Here is a 16,406-nt window from a genome sequence, read left to right on the forward strand (position 1 = left end):
TTGGAATAAATTTACTTTCACCAGTTTTATAGTATTCTGTACATTGAATTCCTAATAAGATACTTGAAAACCATTTTCCCCACACAGATACAGCCACATGGACATTATAACCCAAATTAAAAAGGTGTTCTTCCCCACACCCAGTAGATGAATACAATATCCAAAACCAGACTTATTTTGGAAAGCATGGAAAGAACACAGCACTATCAGAAATTATCTTAATTGCTTAACATCTTACTGCACTGTATCAAAAAAATGCTTTTATAAAAATGCTTTTGTATCAAAAAAAAGGTTTTATATAATCCTTTAGTTGCATAGCTCCTTAGGATGTAGTATAGTACTGAATTACTAAATATATGCTTACATATTTGTATTTTCTTAAATTAGCTTTATGTTGTGCCTATTCTGGCACTGTGAAATCAAGTTTTTGAATGTGATTCTCCCAATGAAAAGAAATACCTTATTCCAAGTTGCTTGGAAAGAATAAATTGGTACCTAGCTATTTTTGCAGAGTTAAAATAGAATTTATATTTAATGTTAACATCTGAACATCCTTTGGAATAAACAGAGTAAAACAGAATATTTGCTAAAAATGAGTAAATGAATCTAAAAGCTGGTTCACAACATCAGCAAATAAATACAGAACCCCTCCCCTTGCACAATATATGCTGCAATGAAAAAATTACATGGGGAGGAGCAGGAGAGAAGTGAAAGATAGCCGTGTTGGCTTCCAGCTCCCCTTAAATTTCTGAATAATCGGTATCTGACCAACTCAGTCCATTATCACCTGGAACAACAGCTATCATGCTACCAGATAATTATATTATGTACCTCAAGTTATTCTTACCTCGTTTCAGGTAAAACCCAAGATTATTACCTACCCAAGCTGACCACATTAGAAAAGTACAGTTTAACTTAAAGAACTCATGAAAAACAAAAATATTCCAAAATTGGGATTGCAGGTAGGAATCAATTTTGCCCTAATGTGGAGTTCACATGCATTATGGCACAGTCTTTCTATTTTTTTCCCCATAGGATTGGCCTTAATCTGTGCCCAGACTGAACTGAGATACTGCCATCTGTAGAATTACCTTCTCTTTCACTGTAAATTGGAAGGCACATAGAAAACAAGACAGGGTGGTGCAGGAATATAAATGATGATCTTATGCTGAAGAAAGGAGAATACTGCATAAAAAAAACCTCTGTGCTTTCGTTATCTCTTTATCAACCTCCCTGGCCAGTCATCAAAGAGGTCATCCAGACCAAATTTTTTATGATGTTCTTCAGCTGTCTGTTCTTCAGTTTATAGCTACGTACCCTGGAAGAGGAGGAGGGCCCCAAAAACACACAGTGCTGACCCACTACTGTGAAATGCAGCATCACTTCCTGACTTCAAGTTAGACCACAGCATCACCAGTTTTAATCACTGGAGGATCCTGCAGGCTACTCTTACATCCCTATAATGAAATGATAACTTGAAATTCTTCCTTTCTGCCATTGGGAGAGTGTGTGAACTTTCTTCTACCATCTTCTTTCATGCTGTTATGATCTCATGAGTTTTCTGCCAACCCATTTCTCCAAACTGTCAAGGTGTCTCTGAAAATAAGCTGTAACTCCTGTAACATATCACATCAAATGCCTTCCTGAAGTCAAGGTAAGCAACATCCACCATTCTCTCCTCATCTACTGAGCCACGCAGCTCATCATAGAGGACAGTTAATTTGCCCTTTGTAAATTTCAATCATGTTCTTGCCCTTCATGTGACTGAACATGGCTTCCAGGAGGAACTGCTCCATAATTTTCCCAGACACCACAGCCAGGCTGACCTTCCTATTGCTCCCCAGATCCTCCTTCTTGCCCTTCTTGACGATGGGTCTGATGTTCGCTTTCCCCCCTGCTCATTTAGAATCTTCTAATCACAATGACCTTTCAAAGATGAGCAAGGAAATAGCCTTGTAACAATAGCAGCCAGCTTCTGCAGGATGCTTGGATACATTGCACTCAGTCCCATAAATCTGTGTACATCAAATTCGTTTCAGTGGTCTCCAGCTTGACCTTTTGTACTGTGGATAATGCTTCACTCCATTTCCATCATTAGATTCAAGGCACTGGGAAGCCCAAGGACAGCCCTTATCATTAAAGAGGCAAAGAAAGCCTTGAGCATTACTTCCATGTCCTTTTGTACCATATCCTTTGTCAAGATCATTTTGAATTCTAAGACTCTTTACTGTGTTTGCCGCCCACTTCAGTTTACATATAACTGTCTACATATAACTACACATTCTTTCCACTGGTAATAATGTAAATAATGAATGACACAGGCCCCTGAAAGACTTACTCCCAAAGCAGGTGGTCTTAGCCATTAAAAAAATAACAATTCTAAGCACAATTTTTTGTTCAGTTGTAACCACAAAATGATGACTGTACCTAGACCAAGTCTTTAGTTTTCTTGTAAGATCATGTTGAACAGTATCAAAAATCTTAATACCAACAGACGTTCAGCAAGAAGTACTATTGGAATCAGCCCTAGTTACATAAAGGCGCTCTCATATTAACAGTTGTGCAGATCCCCAAGGACCTTAATGTTGACAATTCATTTAGGCAAGTCTGTTTCCTTGAAAGAGCAATCTTTGCCAGTCTCTTGCGACTTCCTAGTGAGTATAAGCAGAGTCTTATTGATGACTGCAGCCTCGGTTATGGTGTATTATCAAGCATCAGTGTAGCTTCTAGGGGGCAAGGGTTGGGGGTAATCGGCTGTTTCTCAAAAATCATGAATACTGATTAGAATTCTACAAGAAAAATCCTGATACATAGTCAGGCAATTGCTGCTTCCCATGGGATCCTCATCAATACTCCATGCCAGCTCACATAGTTCATTCTTCCACAACACACTGCAAATCGTCCACTGCAATTTCTAACTAATTAAATTGAAAAAACCTACCATTTCTAGAGTATAGGGCTTTAAAGATGCAGCAATCTTGAGACATATAATGAAATGCATGGTGAGAATCTGTATCTGAAAAGGCTTTGTCCAGACTTCTTTATGTAGCGAATGCAAGAAAACTTAAATCACAGAAGCATTTGCCATTTCTGGTTTGTGTTGATGCTGCAAGAAAGGGACTGCAGCCAGCTGCGTGTTTTTTCTGATCAGGACTCCTCCACTTCACAACAATGCACATTTTTCCTTCCTCCTGCACTATAACCTTTCCTCTATATACTAAATGAGGAAGAAGAGTTTATTAGAAGTTGACTGGAAAGGGCTGAAGAGACTGGCTTTGGATGTTAGAAAAAGCATCAACTATTAATTTACTTTGAGTGACTCTGTACTGCTTATATTATTCTGATTCATGTAAATCTAATCTTTTCATCCTAAGAGAAAGAAGAATTTATAATAGCAAAAACTTTGCTCTGCTGTAAAACTTTTTAGTTGTATTTATGTAGATTACATCTAGATTTTTTCCCTCTGCTTCACACTGTGTCCACTTTAATAAAAATGTAACTATGTCAGAAATATTTAAAGATCAAAAATTAAGGAAAAAACTTTAAAAGGTAGAGAGAATATAAAAAGGAATGGAATAAAGCACAGTAAGCTCTGAATAGTTTTGTTCATATCTAATTTCTCATTAACTAAGAAGTCCAAAAGAAAAAGGCACATTTAGAATTAATAGACCACACCTAAATAAGTCTATATTAATAACCAACACAAGACTATAGTATTTGTCAAGTTGACAAGTGCCATGAAATTGATACAGAATTTGAGAGGTTACAATTTTGGCAACAAGACAATCAGCTTTTCACATACAGATCAACAGTTTAAATTCTGTCCAAGTTAAGCAAGGCATAATAGCCACTCCTTGTCAACAAATCCAAGTGATGTGATGACTTCCAGCCGGTGATCAAAGGCAATCAGGCAATCTTTTCACAAAAGTTAGTGTTGAGATTTTCAAAGCAGTCTGGAGAATTTACATACATTTTTAGGAGATTATTCATAAGCATTCTGGCCACCTCTGTGTAGAAACTGAACAAAACTTTACATTTTCAATTTACAACCTGTTTGTGGTGGGTTTTGGGTTTTTTTTAAAAATCAATTGTAAAATACTTTAGAACAAGTCAAACTCAGCTGCACTTCATCATTTTCCCACCTTGTTTATATTATTTTTACATGAATTCATACCATGTGGCATGTCTGGCACTGAATGGACAGAGTGAGAATGAAGCCCCCAAACTCAGTAGGTTTGTGAGAGACAGCTCCTTGACGAGCAGAGCAGACATAAGGAAAGAACCAACTGCATGAATTTCACGCTCAGCATGCAAGACTTGACAGGCTTGTATTATTTTGACATGCTTCTATTACTTTTTACAAGCTGCAGAACCATGAGCGAAAAGCGATCGCACAAAGACACTAACATTGCTCCCAAAATTCCAGACTTGTCTGTGGAATTTGCTTTCTTAAAAAAAGAAAGCAAAATTAAATTCCTGGAATATATTCCAAACAATGAAGAAAATTTAAGAAACGCATCCCTCTTTGAAAAGTCTTGTATCAGGATTTCCATTATTTCTTTAAACACAGCAATTTAGGCTACTTGGCACAACATACTACTGCACATACAAAGGCAGGGTTTTCTTTGTTACGAAGCATTACCTGTATCTATCTCCTACATACCTTTTAATTGAAAATACATACTCTCAATGCATGGTACTAATGTTAAATCAGCCACCTTACCTGGACAATCCAAATTTAGGAACACTTAAAAAAATTTTCCCTTGTTTTGTGGTTGGACAGAGGAGGTTTCTTTACAGAAAAGCAACAGTTTAAGGGCAAGTTAAAATTTCCGAAAACTAAACCAGGATTAAGGAACAACCACTTCTGTTAAATCACAGCCTACCAGCGAAGTCAAATTTGAGTAAACTTATGTAACTTATTCTGCTTATTCTCTGTAGCACCTATTTTATCAGCATTTCCCCAAAAATATACTCAGCCCCAGAATTCCACCTCTTCAACTGTACCAATCTTCTTTGGTCTTCTGCTCAGGATCATAAGCTTTAGTCATATGCTGTAATTTTGCCATGACTACATTTTTCACCAAATCTATGCTTTTCCCTGGAAATATCACAAAAATGGTATATATCTTTAAAATTATTATCTCCAATTGTGGAAAGTCTTAAAATTTCGTGTTTTCAGATTTAGAAGCATGGTCCAATACACTACCTCTTCTTTGTTTTGTGATGATGCTACAACTTAAGAGTTGTTACAACTGTAATTTGATCACTTCCCCCACCTTCCTGAACTTGGTGTTTAATTTCTAAAGTTTCACATTCTTTTGCCCAACTGACAACTATTGAATCTGTTCTATTTGGAAGCTTGTTGAGGTTCCTTTTCAGAAGAGAGGAGAAACAGGAAGACTGACTCCATACTTCCAAGAAACTAAGAATTCTAAGAAATCTTAACATTTTTATTCATTCATTCTTCTGTCTTTTTCTCCACTCGTAGGAAAGGTAGTTTATAATATAATATGTTGGCTTCTCAAGAAATCATGTGAAAATGCAGATTAAGGTTTCTTTCAAGAAACAGGAACACCAGAGCTATCAACACAGTGTAGCATGCCAGGACTCTGCAGTCAATATACAAGTGTCTAATCATAAATTTCAAGATCTATTTACTTTATGTTTCAGCATAGCAGTCAAAAGACTGCAATTACTGGATGTGTTTCATTAAAGCGTGGCACATTTATCAACATGTCCTTGCACATTCAGTGTCCCATTAGCTGGTACCAGTAACAAAATGATTTTTAAACAAATACACAGAAATACATTGAAATCTCTAGCTATGGGGCAGACACATAAGACAGAGCTTTCAGCCCCTAAATTACAATTCCCAACAATTGTCTTAGTATATAAACTTACACTGCAATATAAGGTAGTACAGCAAAGTTGGCCTTTTTTCTTTTGTCCTCATTTTTATCAGATTTTTACTATTCCAAACACCAAGGTGCAACAGTAACCCTATGTTATTCTGCAGTTAGTGTATCTGTACAGCAATACTTAAGAGAACCTACTTGTTTGATTATTTCCTGTTGGGAAAAAAATACAGGAATTTCTGGTAACACCTACATATGTCAAAAGGTTCAATCTACTTTTCTTGGAGTATCAGATACACTTTACTGGAAGTACTTTAGAAAGAATATGTGGTGGTGATAATGCCTATTTCCAAATCTGGATAAACAAACAAACTTGTGTGGATACTGTTATAACTGAGGGAAACAAATGCCAGTCACATCTGTTTTGCTATTGCAACACCCATACTAAGAAAATAAATAGCTGGAAAGCAGACCATAAAAATGAGGGAAGAGACTAGCACTAAAATGAAGTCTTGTATGTAGGCAAAGAACAACTCTTGTGTTTTCTTTTCTGTAATTCCTTCTTTTTATACATGGAGCAGCAAGAAAATATTTTAAATCCTTTTTCTACAGTGCGATTTCTTGCTTTCACAGTACTACTAAATACTGCATTTTCTTATTTTTTTTAATTTTTGTGAAATTCACTGGGCATCTTGGATTAAAGACCAATTTTCTCTAAACTGGCTACAGAACAAAGGTTATTTTGAAGAGCTATTTATCTACATTCTCAGAGGAAAGTAAGCATTACTTTAAACTCATTCTACCTTGCATCACTATTGAAAGGTAGACAGCTACTTTACAGCTTTGACCAGAAGGGTATACTGACAATAACATTTAAAACAAATAATCAAAGCCCTGTATCAAAAGCAAGATTAGATCTCTGGAATGAGGGAAATGGAGATCAAAACGAAAACAGAGAACAAAGAAATAGGAAGAGTTCTAGTAGTGTCAATTGAAAAAGAGAGCTGAAATCCCAGATTTCAATTCAAGTACTTTTTTTTTTTTTTTTTACGAGGACCCAATAAAGTCCAGAATAAACTTGAACACAATGAGAAAAAACATGATTTTTTTTAAAGGAAAAGAGAACACTGAGAAAACCATAAAGAGCAGGTAATTCTATTATCCTCAAGAGAACATCAAGTTTATTTTAAGAGAAAAGCAGAGTAAGAAAATGCAGACTGAAAAGGAAATTCTTGCTTCTAGGACTCTCTATTTTCATTCACATTACTTGAGGCAGACAAGAGGATAAATAAAATGAATAGTCTACAACTGAAAGCAAAACAAGATGTGTTAGGTCAGCCCTTTGATGAAATGTAAGGTTTAAATGCATTTAATATCTTCTATGATTAAAAACTCTTAATAATCACTGAAATGCTGCTTTCTCTCCTCTTCAGCTAAATTACATGGCATTTAAAAGGACCATGTTAAACAAACATAATCTACATGTTGAATTATTCTGGGGTTTTAAAATTAGAGCTTTAATCACTGTGGCACATAGCTATTCCATGCTCCACTTGAATCTTTTATTTAAAAAAACCTGATCCAACAGCCTTCCTAGAGAAATCCAAAATTTCTCAGACCAAAGAGGTCAGATATGAGGAAGTAAAATCTTTTTCTCTCCTCAAAAGAGTAAGATGTAAGAATGCAAACATTCTCAGGCTCTTAAACAGTGCTATTTTAATAATATGTATAATTTTCATCTTCAGCCACCTGAAATACTTAGATGTTGTCATGGTTTAACCCCAATTGGCAACAGGGTACCATGCAGCCTGCCACTCATCCCCCCCTCCTCCATGGGACAGGGAGGAGATTTGGAAAAAGACAAAATTCTAGGGTTGAAATGAGAACAATTTAATAATTGAACTCAAGTAAAATATCGTTATAGTAACAACCACAACTGGAGGGAGGGAGGGAGGGAGGGCAGAAGAGGGAGGAATAAAGCCCAAGAAAAAAAACCAAGCAATGCACAATACAATTGCTCACTACCCATTGACTGATATCCAGTCAGTCCCTGACCAGCAATTGGCAGCCCCTAGCCAAGTCCCCCGGTTTATACACTGAGCATGACATTCTATGGTATGGAATATCCCTTTGGCTAGTTCAGGTCAGCTGTCCTGGCTATGGTCCTTCCCAGCTTCTTGTGCACTTCCTCACTGGCAGAGGTGAGAAGTCCTTGATTTAGAGGTAGCACTACTTAGCAACAACTAAAACATCAGTGTGTTCTCAACATTATCCTCATACTAAACCCAAAACACAGCATTGTACCAGCTACTGAAAAGAAAATTAATTCTATTCCAGCCAAAACCAGGACAATATCTACCCCTTATTCCATACCATTTGTATCATGCCATACTTTCCAATATTCTGTTACCTTTCCTGTCTTTTGATATAAACACACAGGTACTCCCTTAGTCTATGTACCATCCCTATAAAAGCCCATTGACCTCGTTCAGTCCATGACTTTGGGCTCCAACTGTCATAACAGTCTTTCAGGGCAGGAAAGACGATGCAAGGTGTTGGACTGTTCCATGCTGAAGCCAGTTCTGATTCCACCACTGCTGCACTTGTCCCGTCTCCTTGAAGTTCATTCTTCATTAATGTGGTGATGAAAAGGAGGTGGGTTCAGATCCCCAAATCCAGAGTGGCAGAGACAGGCGCTGCAAGGTGCCCAGTGCAATAATGGGCATACAGCCACCATAGAAGTGACAATATACAGTGTTGCATAGCAATTAACATCATACAATTTAATTAATTGGCTATTCTCACCCAAAATCAAATTCTCCGGAGGCACACACTGAACTTCCCCATCCTCCCATGCTACCCACCAAGTGCACCCAGGTCCTTGAGCAAAAGCAATCCTATGAACGAGTTTGCCTTTGCCTGAGGCAGGAATAACCCAGACTGTTTTCCCAAGTATATTTTTGATGTGCACTACAGGAACTTTATCCCCTTCTGCAGTACATAAAAGCTTCAACTGGGCAGGACCAGCTCAGCTGGCAGACCCTCTGGTGTTGACCAACCAGGTGCCTTTCATTAAATGTGTACCCCAATGTTTGAAGGTCCAACCACCCATTGCTCTCAGTGTAGTTTTTAACAGTCCATTGTATCATTTCATTTTTCTGGAGGCAGGTGCACAACAGCGGATGTGATATACTCACTCAATGCCATGCTCTGTGGCCCATGTGTCTAGAGGTTGTTTTGGAAATGAGCCCCGTTGTCTGACTCAGTTCTTTTCTGGGGTGCTGTGTTGCCATAAGGCTTGCTCTTCAAGGCCTGTGATAGTGTTCTGGGCAGTGGCATGGGGCACAGAACACATTTCCAACCATCTGTTGGTTGCTTCCACCATTGTAAGCACATGTTGCTTGCCTTGGCAGGTTTGTGGGAGCGTGATATAGTCAACCTGCCAGGCGTCCCCATATTTGTATTTCAGCCATCACGATCCATACAAAAGAGGGATTAGCAGCTTGGCTTGCTTAATTGCAGCACATTTCACATTCATAGATAACCTGTGTGATGGTGTCCATGGTCAAGTCCACCCCTCGATCATGAGCTCATCTATGTGTTGCGTCTCTTCCCTGATGGCCCGAGGTGTCGTAAGCCGACCAAGCTATGAATAATTCACCCTTATGTTGCCAGTCCAGATCTACCTGAGCCACTTCAATCTTAGCAGCCTGATCTACCTGTTCACTGCTTTGATGTTCTTCAGTGGCCTCACTCTTGGATATGTGAACATCTATATGATGTACCTTCATAACCAGGTTCTCCACCTGGGCAGTGATACCATGCCACAGTGCGGCAGCCCACATGGGTTTACCTCTGTGCTGCCAGTTACTCTGCTTCCATTGCTTCAACCAGCCCCACAGGGCATTCGCCACCATGCATGAGGTAAAGCATTGGCCATTTTTCTCACTCAGCAATGTCTAAAGCCAGGTGGATAGCTTTCACCTCTGCAAACTGACTCCATTCACCTTCTCCTTCAGCAGTTTCTGCAACTTGTCACAGGGGACTCCATACAGCCATCTTCCACCTCTGATGCTTTCCTACAATATGGCAGGACCCATCAGTAAACAAGGCATATTGCTTTTCATTTTCTGGCAATTTATTATACAGTGGAGCCTCTTCAGCACATCACCTCCTCTTCTGGTGACATTGTGAGATCTTTGCCTTCTGGCCAGTCCATGATCACTTCCAAGATTCATGGACGACTGGGATTTCCTATTCGAGCTCATGTGATCAGTGCTACCCACTTACTCCATGCAGCAACAGTTGCATGATGTGTAGAAGAGACCCTACCTTTGAACATCCAGCCCAGCACTGGCAACCGGGCTGCCAGGAGGAGCTGTGTCTCAATGCCAACCACTTCTAAATAGCTTGAACCCCTTCATAAGCCACCAGTATCTCTTTTTCAGTTGCAATATAGTGAGCCTCAGATCCTCTGTATCCCTGAGTCCAAAAGCCCAAGGGTCAACCTCGAGTCTCCCCTGGTGCTTTCTGCCAGAGGCTCCAGGTAGGCCCATTCTCCCCAGCTGCCGTGTAGAGCACATTTTTTACACCTTGCCCTGTCTGGACTGGTCCAAGGGCTACTGCATGAACTACCTCCTGTTTAATTTATTCAAAGGCTCAGGGCCCCATTATATTCATACAAAATCCAAAACACTGCACTGTACCAGCTACCAAAAAGAAAATTAATTCTATCCCATCCGAAACCAGGACACATGCACGACAAGACAAAGTGCATTTATTTCTTTTTACTATTCAATCTGTGAAGATAACTTGTTAAATTAGTTATACAACCCATAATACTTGTCCACTGAGTGCCATTAGCGCTTCCTAAACGAACTTCACTGTTCTGTCTGCTCAGCGATTTTCTGGTATAGATCAAAATTAGTAACACTACTTATTCTGTGCTCAAGTGTTTAACTAAACTAGTTCCCCTAATTTTTTAAGGTTCTTCAACAATTAGATTTCTCCAAACACCACAACAAGAATATATTACAAACATACACTGAACCTCTGAAAATCAGGACATTAAATTCTGCACTTACAATGTTAGATCTGAAATCCTAAACCAACCTGAGAGAATTTACAAAGTAAATTAGTGTCTTTTCCTCATTCACCCCTCCCATACCAAAAAAAGCACACAGCTAAGGAGCGTGCCCTTTCCTCAACACAAATTTAAACAGGAGCAACACACAAATTTAAATACTTTACAAATAAATTTTCAGTACTGTGAAACTGACCGTTCCATAAAACTTGCTATTGATAGTTTCATCTCTCTTAATTTTACCAGTTATAATAGCTGTGTGGTTTTTGTGTGTGTGTGTATAAATTAAATCACTTTTTTTTTTTTTTTTTTTAAATTTCAAAAGCTTTACCAAAATACTGTTAGCCATTTTCTCATAAGGGAATCCAAGTCCCTGATGTTTTTATTCTGGAGCTAGCAAACTCTTCTGTATAGTTTTGAAAGTTGATTAAAATAGTGGGACATCCTGATAAGAAAAGCCAGCTACTAAGCTGCTAAAATGAAATAAAATATTTTAAAATATTAAATTATATTTAAATATTTTTAAATAGTCAATAATAAATATTAGACAGTATTCAAGATCTTTTTAAAAACTAACTAAAATTAAAAGACCCAACCACCATAAATAGTAGCCACTGTAATGTTAGATGAGATTTCCAAGCAAACTGATGCACACAGGCATGCACACATAGTATGCGTGCACATAAATATCAAACTAAGATCTTCATCAAGGTTTTTGTAAGACCAGCTATATCTACACTATCTCAGGCCATCAACAATATTCTAGAATCTTTTTAACAAGGCACAAAACATACCTGATTGATTTCTAAGTTCATGGTGTTTTGGGGCACTGATCAACTTAACAACATGCATCTATATTTCTGTTGCTGGCACACATCATCTTCTTTCCACCTTCCATCACAGTCAACCCTGTTACCCCTAACTAGCCTTTCTGACACTCTCCTTGCGCCACTATAATCAGTGCAGGATCTGAGATGAAGAAATTGTCTGGGAAGAAGAGACTTCTATAAAGGCACAGAGAGACCATTTAAATGGGTAAAGGAGACAGATATTTACAGAGGCTGGGTTAACATCCAACACATTTACCTTGCAGCCAAGGAAAATGAATGACTACAGGTCTGGAAAAAGGAGCCTGTAATTTACTGGGTTTAACTTTGTGCCTCCCTTGCCTTTGTGGGTTCGTAACAGACAGAACAGCAACATACGGTGCAACCGCCTCATAATAAAGATTTGGTGTAGTCTCCAAAAGTCAGCAGGTACGCATTAATGTTGATGAGCCTTTATCAAGAGCTTTTAATTCCATTTTTCAAATGATGTACTGGCAAAGGCTGTGTTTTCATGCCGAGACCCAATCTGCCAGGCTTGATCATACTTAGCACCTTTCAATCAAGGTAAAATTCACAATGCAGCTTCTCATTTCTAGTAAAAATAAAGGAGGACTCAAACTTCCATTGCAGAAAATCCATTTGTAATACACTTCCCTGTAAAAGATCTAAGTGGGGAGACTGTGTCTTAAGAAGACAACAAGAAAAAGTTCCACTGCAGATAAATTCACACAAAAACAAACTCCACAGCTTGCCTACTCAACATTATGATTGGGGAACAACCAAACAATTGCTTTACAGAATATTCATATTGCTTAATACACACATACTGACATTTGGTAGTAGTTAGCTACCTCCTTTGCGAGGAAAAAAAAAACCAAAACGAACCAAACCCAAACAAGAGTCTATGTCCTAATTTCAAATAATAACTCCACTGTTAGCAATGTACCAGCCACCTCCGTGGCACCTACTAGACTCTTTTACTGGCCTCCAAACCACCTACATTCATCCCACACTTTATGCAACATCTTATTTACATATTTATAATTTTAGGTGGATGTATTAAGGTATCTGCAGCATAGCAACACCTGCACTTTTAGCACAGTAACAGCACGATCTTTAATACATTTTCCCAGCTATTTTACTTAAACAACACTCAATGGTTAGGTTCAAAAGTTTTTGGATGCTTGTTGCTGTGGTTTGCAGAAAATACTCGTTGGAGCCAAGCCGTTTTAGAAGACATACTGATTATGCTACTGTGAATATGTTTGTATCCTTGAAAAAGAGAAAAGCAGCTTCAGGAGCAGCTCCTGCTTCCATTCTCTAATAATTTCTTCTTTTCTGCATTTATCAGTAGCATTTGTCACTGGAAGACTATGCCCTAGTCTCCACAGTACAACATGTTTAATTACATCATTCACACATTAAAAAAGGGGGTAAATGGTACACAGAACACCAATGAAAAATCTGAAAAACTAACACTGCTTTTACAGTACCTTCCCATGTAAATCACATATAGCTTTAAAGAGTTATAATGACTTAAACCACAAGGGAGCTTTAAAAGCACAGAATATGAAAGTCTTCAAGTGAACACAGGATCATTAGGTTTTAGTCAGAAAAGTCTGGAAGAAGGGTGAAAATTATGACAGCGCTCTTAAAATGCAACAAGTTAGTAAGGTGTGTACACATTTTTTCTCAAAGAAGGAAGCCATTGAATTCCTGCTAGAGTCCTGGCTTTTGGTTCACCTCTCAGTAATTGTCATTAATTTTCTGTGTCGATCCCAGGCCAACATGGACAGAAAAATATAAATTCTCTTGATAAATCCTTCATTGTGGTTTATAATACTGGCAAATTAACTTCAACCATTTTCTTTGCAAAGTACTTTCTGATGTTCTGCAAAAGAATTAGCCAACCTGGGTGTGACAGAACACAGTGCCACCAGTACCTGATCTGTCCCAGTGCCCTTTAATAGTACTGCATAACATTGTGTAAACATTATTCTTGCTCTCAGCATTTAAAAACAGGTCTCCCTATATAAACATATAGCTCCATCTAGGAGTTTCCCAGTGTAGGTTTTGAACAGTCTTTCAAAGGGAACAAAAACTCACCTAAGTTACAAAGTTTTTGCCTAATACAGCAAAATACCTATTCAAACTTAACAGCCAAACTTACCTTGTCTTTTTCATGGACCACAGAAACAAGACAATGCTGATGTTCCAGTTTTATCTTTAGGACGTCTAGTTACCTGTACTATGAGCTCCTGCCAAGTTACATGTGTGCGAATGACTGGCTGACAAACTACTAAACTCATTTAGCAATGATTGCTGCAAGGAACCAGACGGTAACTAATATCAAAACACTAATTTTATCTTCTTTTCCTACGAGTGCCGTTAATTACCTTATCTCACTGACCACGCCAAGGCTTTCTTTGAAGTAAGAAAGAGGTCCTCCTACAGCGCGGTAACTCCGCTCTCGTCGCCCAGAGGGCGGAGTGCTTTACAGCCGGCGTGCGCTGAGCCGTGCTCGAGGAGTGAAATGATAAGCTCCCCGATTAAAGCTCCGGTAAGCCCGCAGGGCCCCGTCTGAGCCGCCCGCCAGACCAGGAGGCGGGGGCGGGGGGGGCACCCAGGGCTGCCAGCGCCCGCGGCCGGGTCCCACGGCCGCCTCACGTACTGCCCGGCGTCTCCCAGAGAACCGGGAAAGGCACCTGGCCGCGCCACCGGCGGCACCTGTAATCCCCTGCCTCCTCAGGCTCTCTCGCGGTATTAGGGACATGGCTTAGCGGTGGACTCGGCACTCCGGGGTTAACGGCTGGACTTGATCTTAAAGGCTCCTTCCAACCTAAGTGATTCTGTAGTACCTCACTGAGGAGCAGCTGCCGGTTCCATGCACTGCCTTACAGGGAGCTTCCCAGGCTTAACGGCAACAATTCGTGCCCCGGCTGCGAAGGGGTACGGCAATTGGCTCTCCTCCTCCTCCTCGGCTCTTCCTCCACCCGGCGCCGCCAGCGGCCGGGCCCCACAGCTGCGGCCGCCCGGCCCTGCGAGGAGCACCTGTGGCGTGCGGGGCCCGCTGTCACCGGCCACTCGCACCCACGCGCCGGCCGAGGAGGGCCCCGCGCGGCCCCGAGGCCGGGCGCGGAGCCGGGGCGGGCAGGGCGGACAGCACAAAGCGCCTCCTCCGCCCGCGGCTTTGTTCGCGGCGGCGCCCCGCGCTGAGCCTCCCGCCGCAGCCACGCTCCGCCGCCGCCCGGCCCAGCCCCGCTAACTGTCCTCCCCCGGCGTCACCGCGCTCCCCACCGGCTCCTCGCCACGCCGCTGCCTCCCACCTTGGCTTTCCCCGCTTCCAGCTTCTTCAGCCGCTCCTCGTCCTCCATGGCGACTGCCCGACTGAGCAGACCGTTACCGGCGGCGCGAGGCGGGGCCCACCCTGCCTCCGCCCCTCAGCCGGGGCGCGCGCACACGTTCGCTGTCCCGTCCCGTCCCGTCCCGTCCCGCGTCACAGCGACAGAAGCTGCCGCGGCGGGGCCACCGGCGCCGCCATCTTCATCTCCACGTACACATGCGGCCGGGGAAAGTGACGTGCGGGCCGCCCGCTCCTCCTCCTGCTGCTGCGAGCTCCTCCTCCCGCCGAGCGCCCCTGGCCGCCAGCGCCCCCCGCCCGGCGGCGAGCCGCGCCGGAGCCGCCCCGGGACGAGCGGGTTTGCCCCCGCCAGGCCGGGCGGGCAGCGCGCACCGGCGGCGGGAGCCGAGCGCGGGCAGCAAGCCGCGAGCACGGCCGCAGCCGCCGCGGAGCGGGAGGAAGGAGGCGCCGGCGGGCACACACCCCTCCGCACCCCGCCTCGCTCCTGCAGGCTGAGGGCGGGGGGCTTCTCTTCCCACAAAGAACGGCATCGCCGAGACGCCTGTAATGTGCTGCTGCTTTGATACAAAGGACTGAGCAGGCACTGCCCGAGGTGTGCAGGAGTGCTGCCTTCTGCTCGCAAATCCACCCTCTCTGGCTGCAGTGCTAATTTTGACAGTTTCAATACTCTTACAGTGTTTTCTTGCTCCTGCCTGCGGCTCGCTGATTTGCAAGCTCCCTATAGCATGGATCTCAAGCCTGGAAATACACCACCCAGGCTTCCTGAGCGTGTGTCGCAGGCTGTGTAAAGATGACAACAAAGGATGTGTATCCCCACCCCCCCCACCCCCGTTTAAATTACTTAATATGCACTCATCGTGCCAGAAGAGTTGAAATGGGAGTGTTAAAATCACAATGGGAAATATGGCACGTGGCTATTAAATGCTAATGCAATTTCTATGCCTCAGCATTTGATACAAAGCAATATACTGGGCTTATTTAATATCGTCTGCTAATTGTATGCCTTGCAAGTCTAGTAGCAATTTGTATTACCTGTTCATACTGTGCTTTTTCTTTCAACTACACTTAAAGTCAGTTCCGTTTGCGATGGTGCAACGGATGGCACAGGCTTACACATTCCTGGCATGCCTTTTTTCCTTAGTGTGTAACAGCTGCCCGTGAATGGATTCCTTATTCTGCATCTGGAATCATTCTACTTTATTAAATGAAAAATCCTTCTGAATTAATTTAGATTTCAGCCTTGCTCATCTTTTGAACGCAATTCATCTAGTATGTGT

At 41.6% G+C, this 16,406-nt stretch overlaps 1 protein-coding gene across 9 annotated transcripts in view; it reads right to left on the reverse strand.

Moving 5' to 3' along the window:
- Positions 1–15,322, reverse strand: part of AKAP9 (A-kinase anchoring protein 9) — a 120,806-nt gene extending 105,484 nt beyond the window's left edge. For 8 of the 9 annotated variants that reach the window (XM_055803471.1, XM_055803470.1, XM_055803469.1 and 5 more), the window contains exon 1: positions 15,095–15,322. In XM_055803471.1, coding sequence (XP_055659446.1) covers positions 15,095–15,142 — 48 coding nt within the window. In that variant the 5' untranslated portion in view covers positions 15,143–15,322. The remainder of the gene's footprint in view (positions 1–15,094) is intronic. The other variant, XM_055803468.1, reaches the window with a different exon arrangement.
- Positions 15,323–16,406: the final 1,084 nt, after the last annotated feature.

The sequence above is a fragment of the Falco peregrinus genome, chromosome 5 (genome assembly GCF_023634155.1).
Source record: "Falco peregrinus isolate bFalPer1 chromosome 5, bFalPer1.pri, whole genome shotgun sequence".
Lineage (NCBI taxonomy): Eukaryota > Metazoa > Chordata > Aves > Falconiformes > Falconidae > Falco > Falco peregrinus.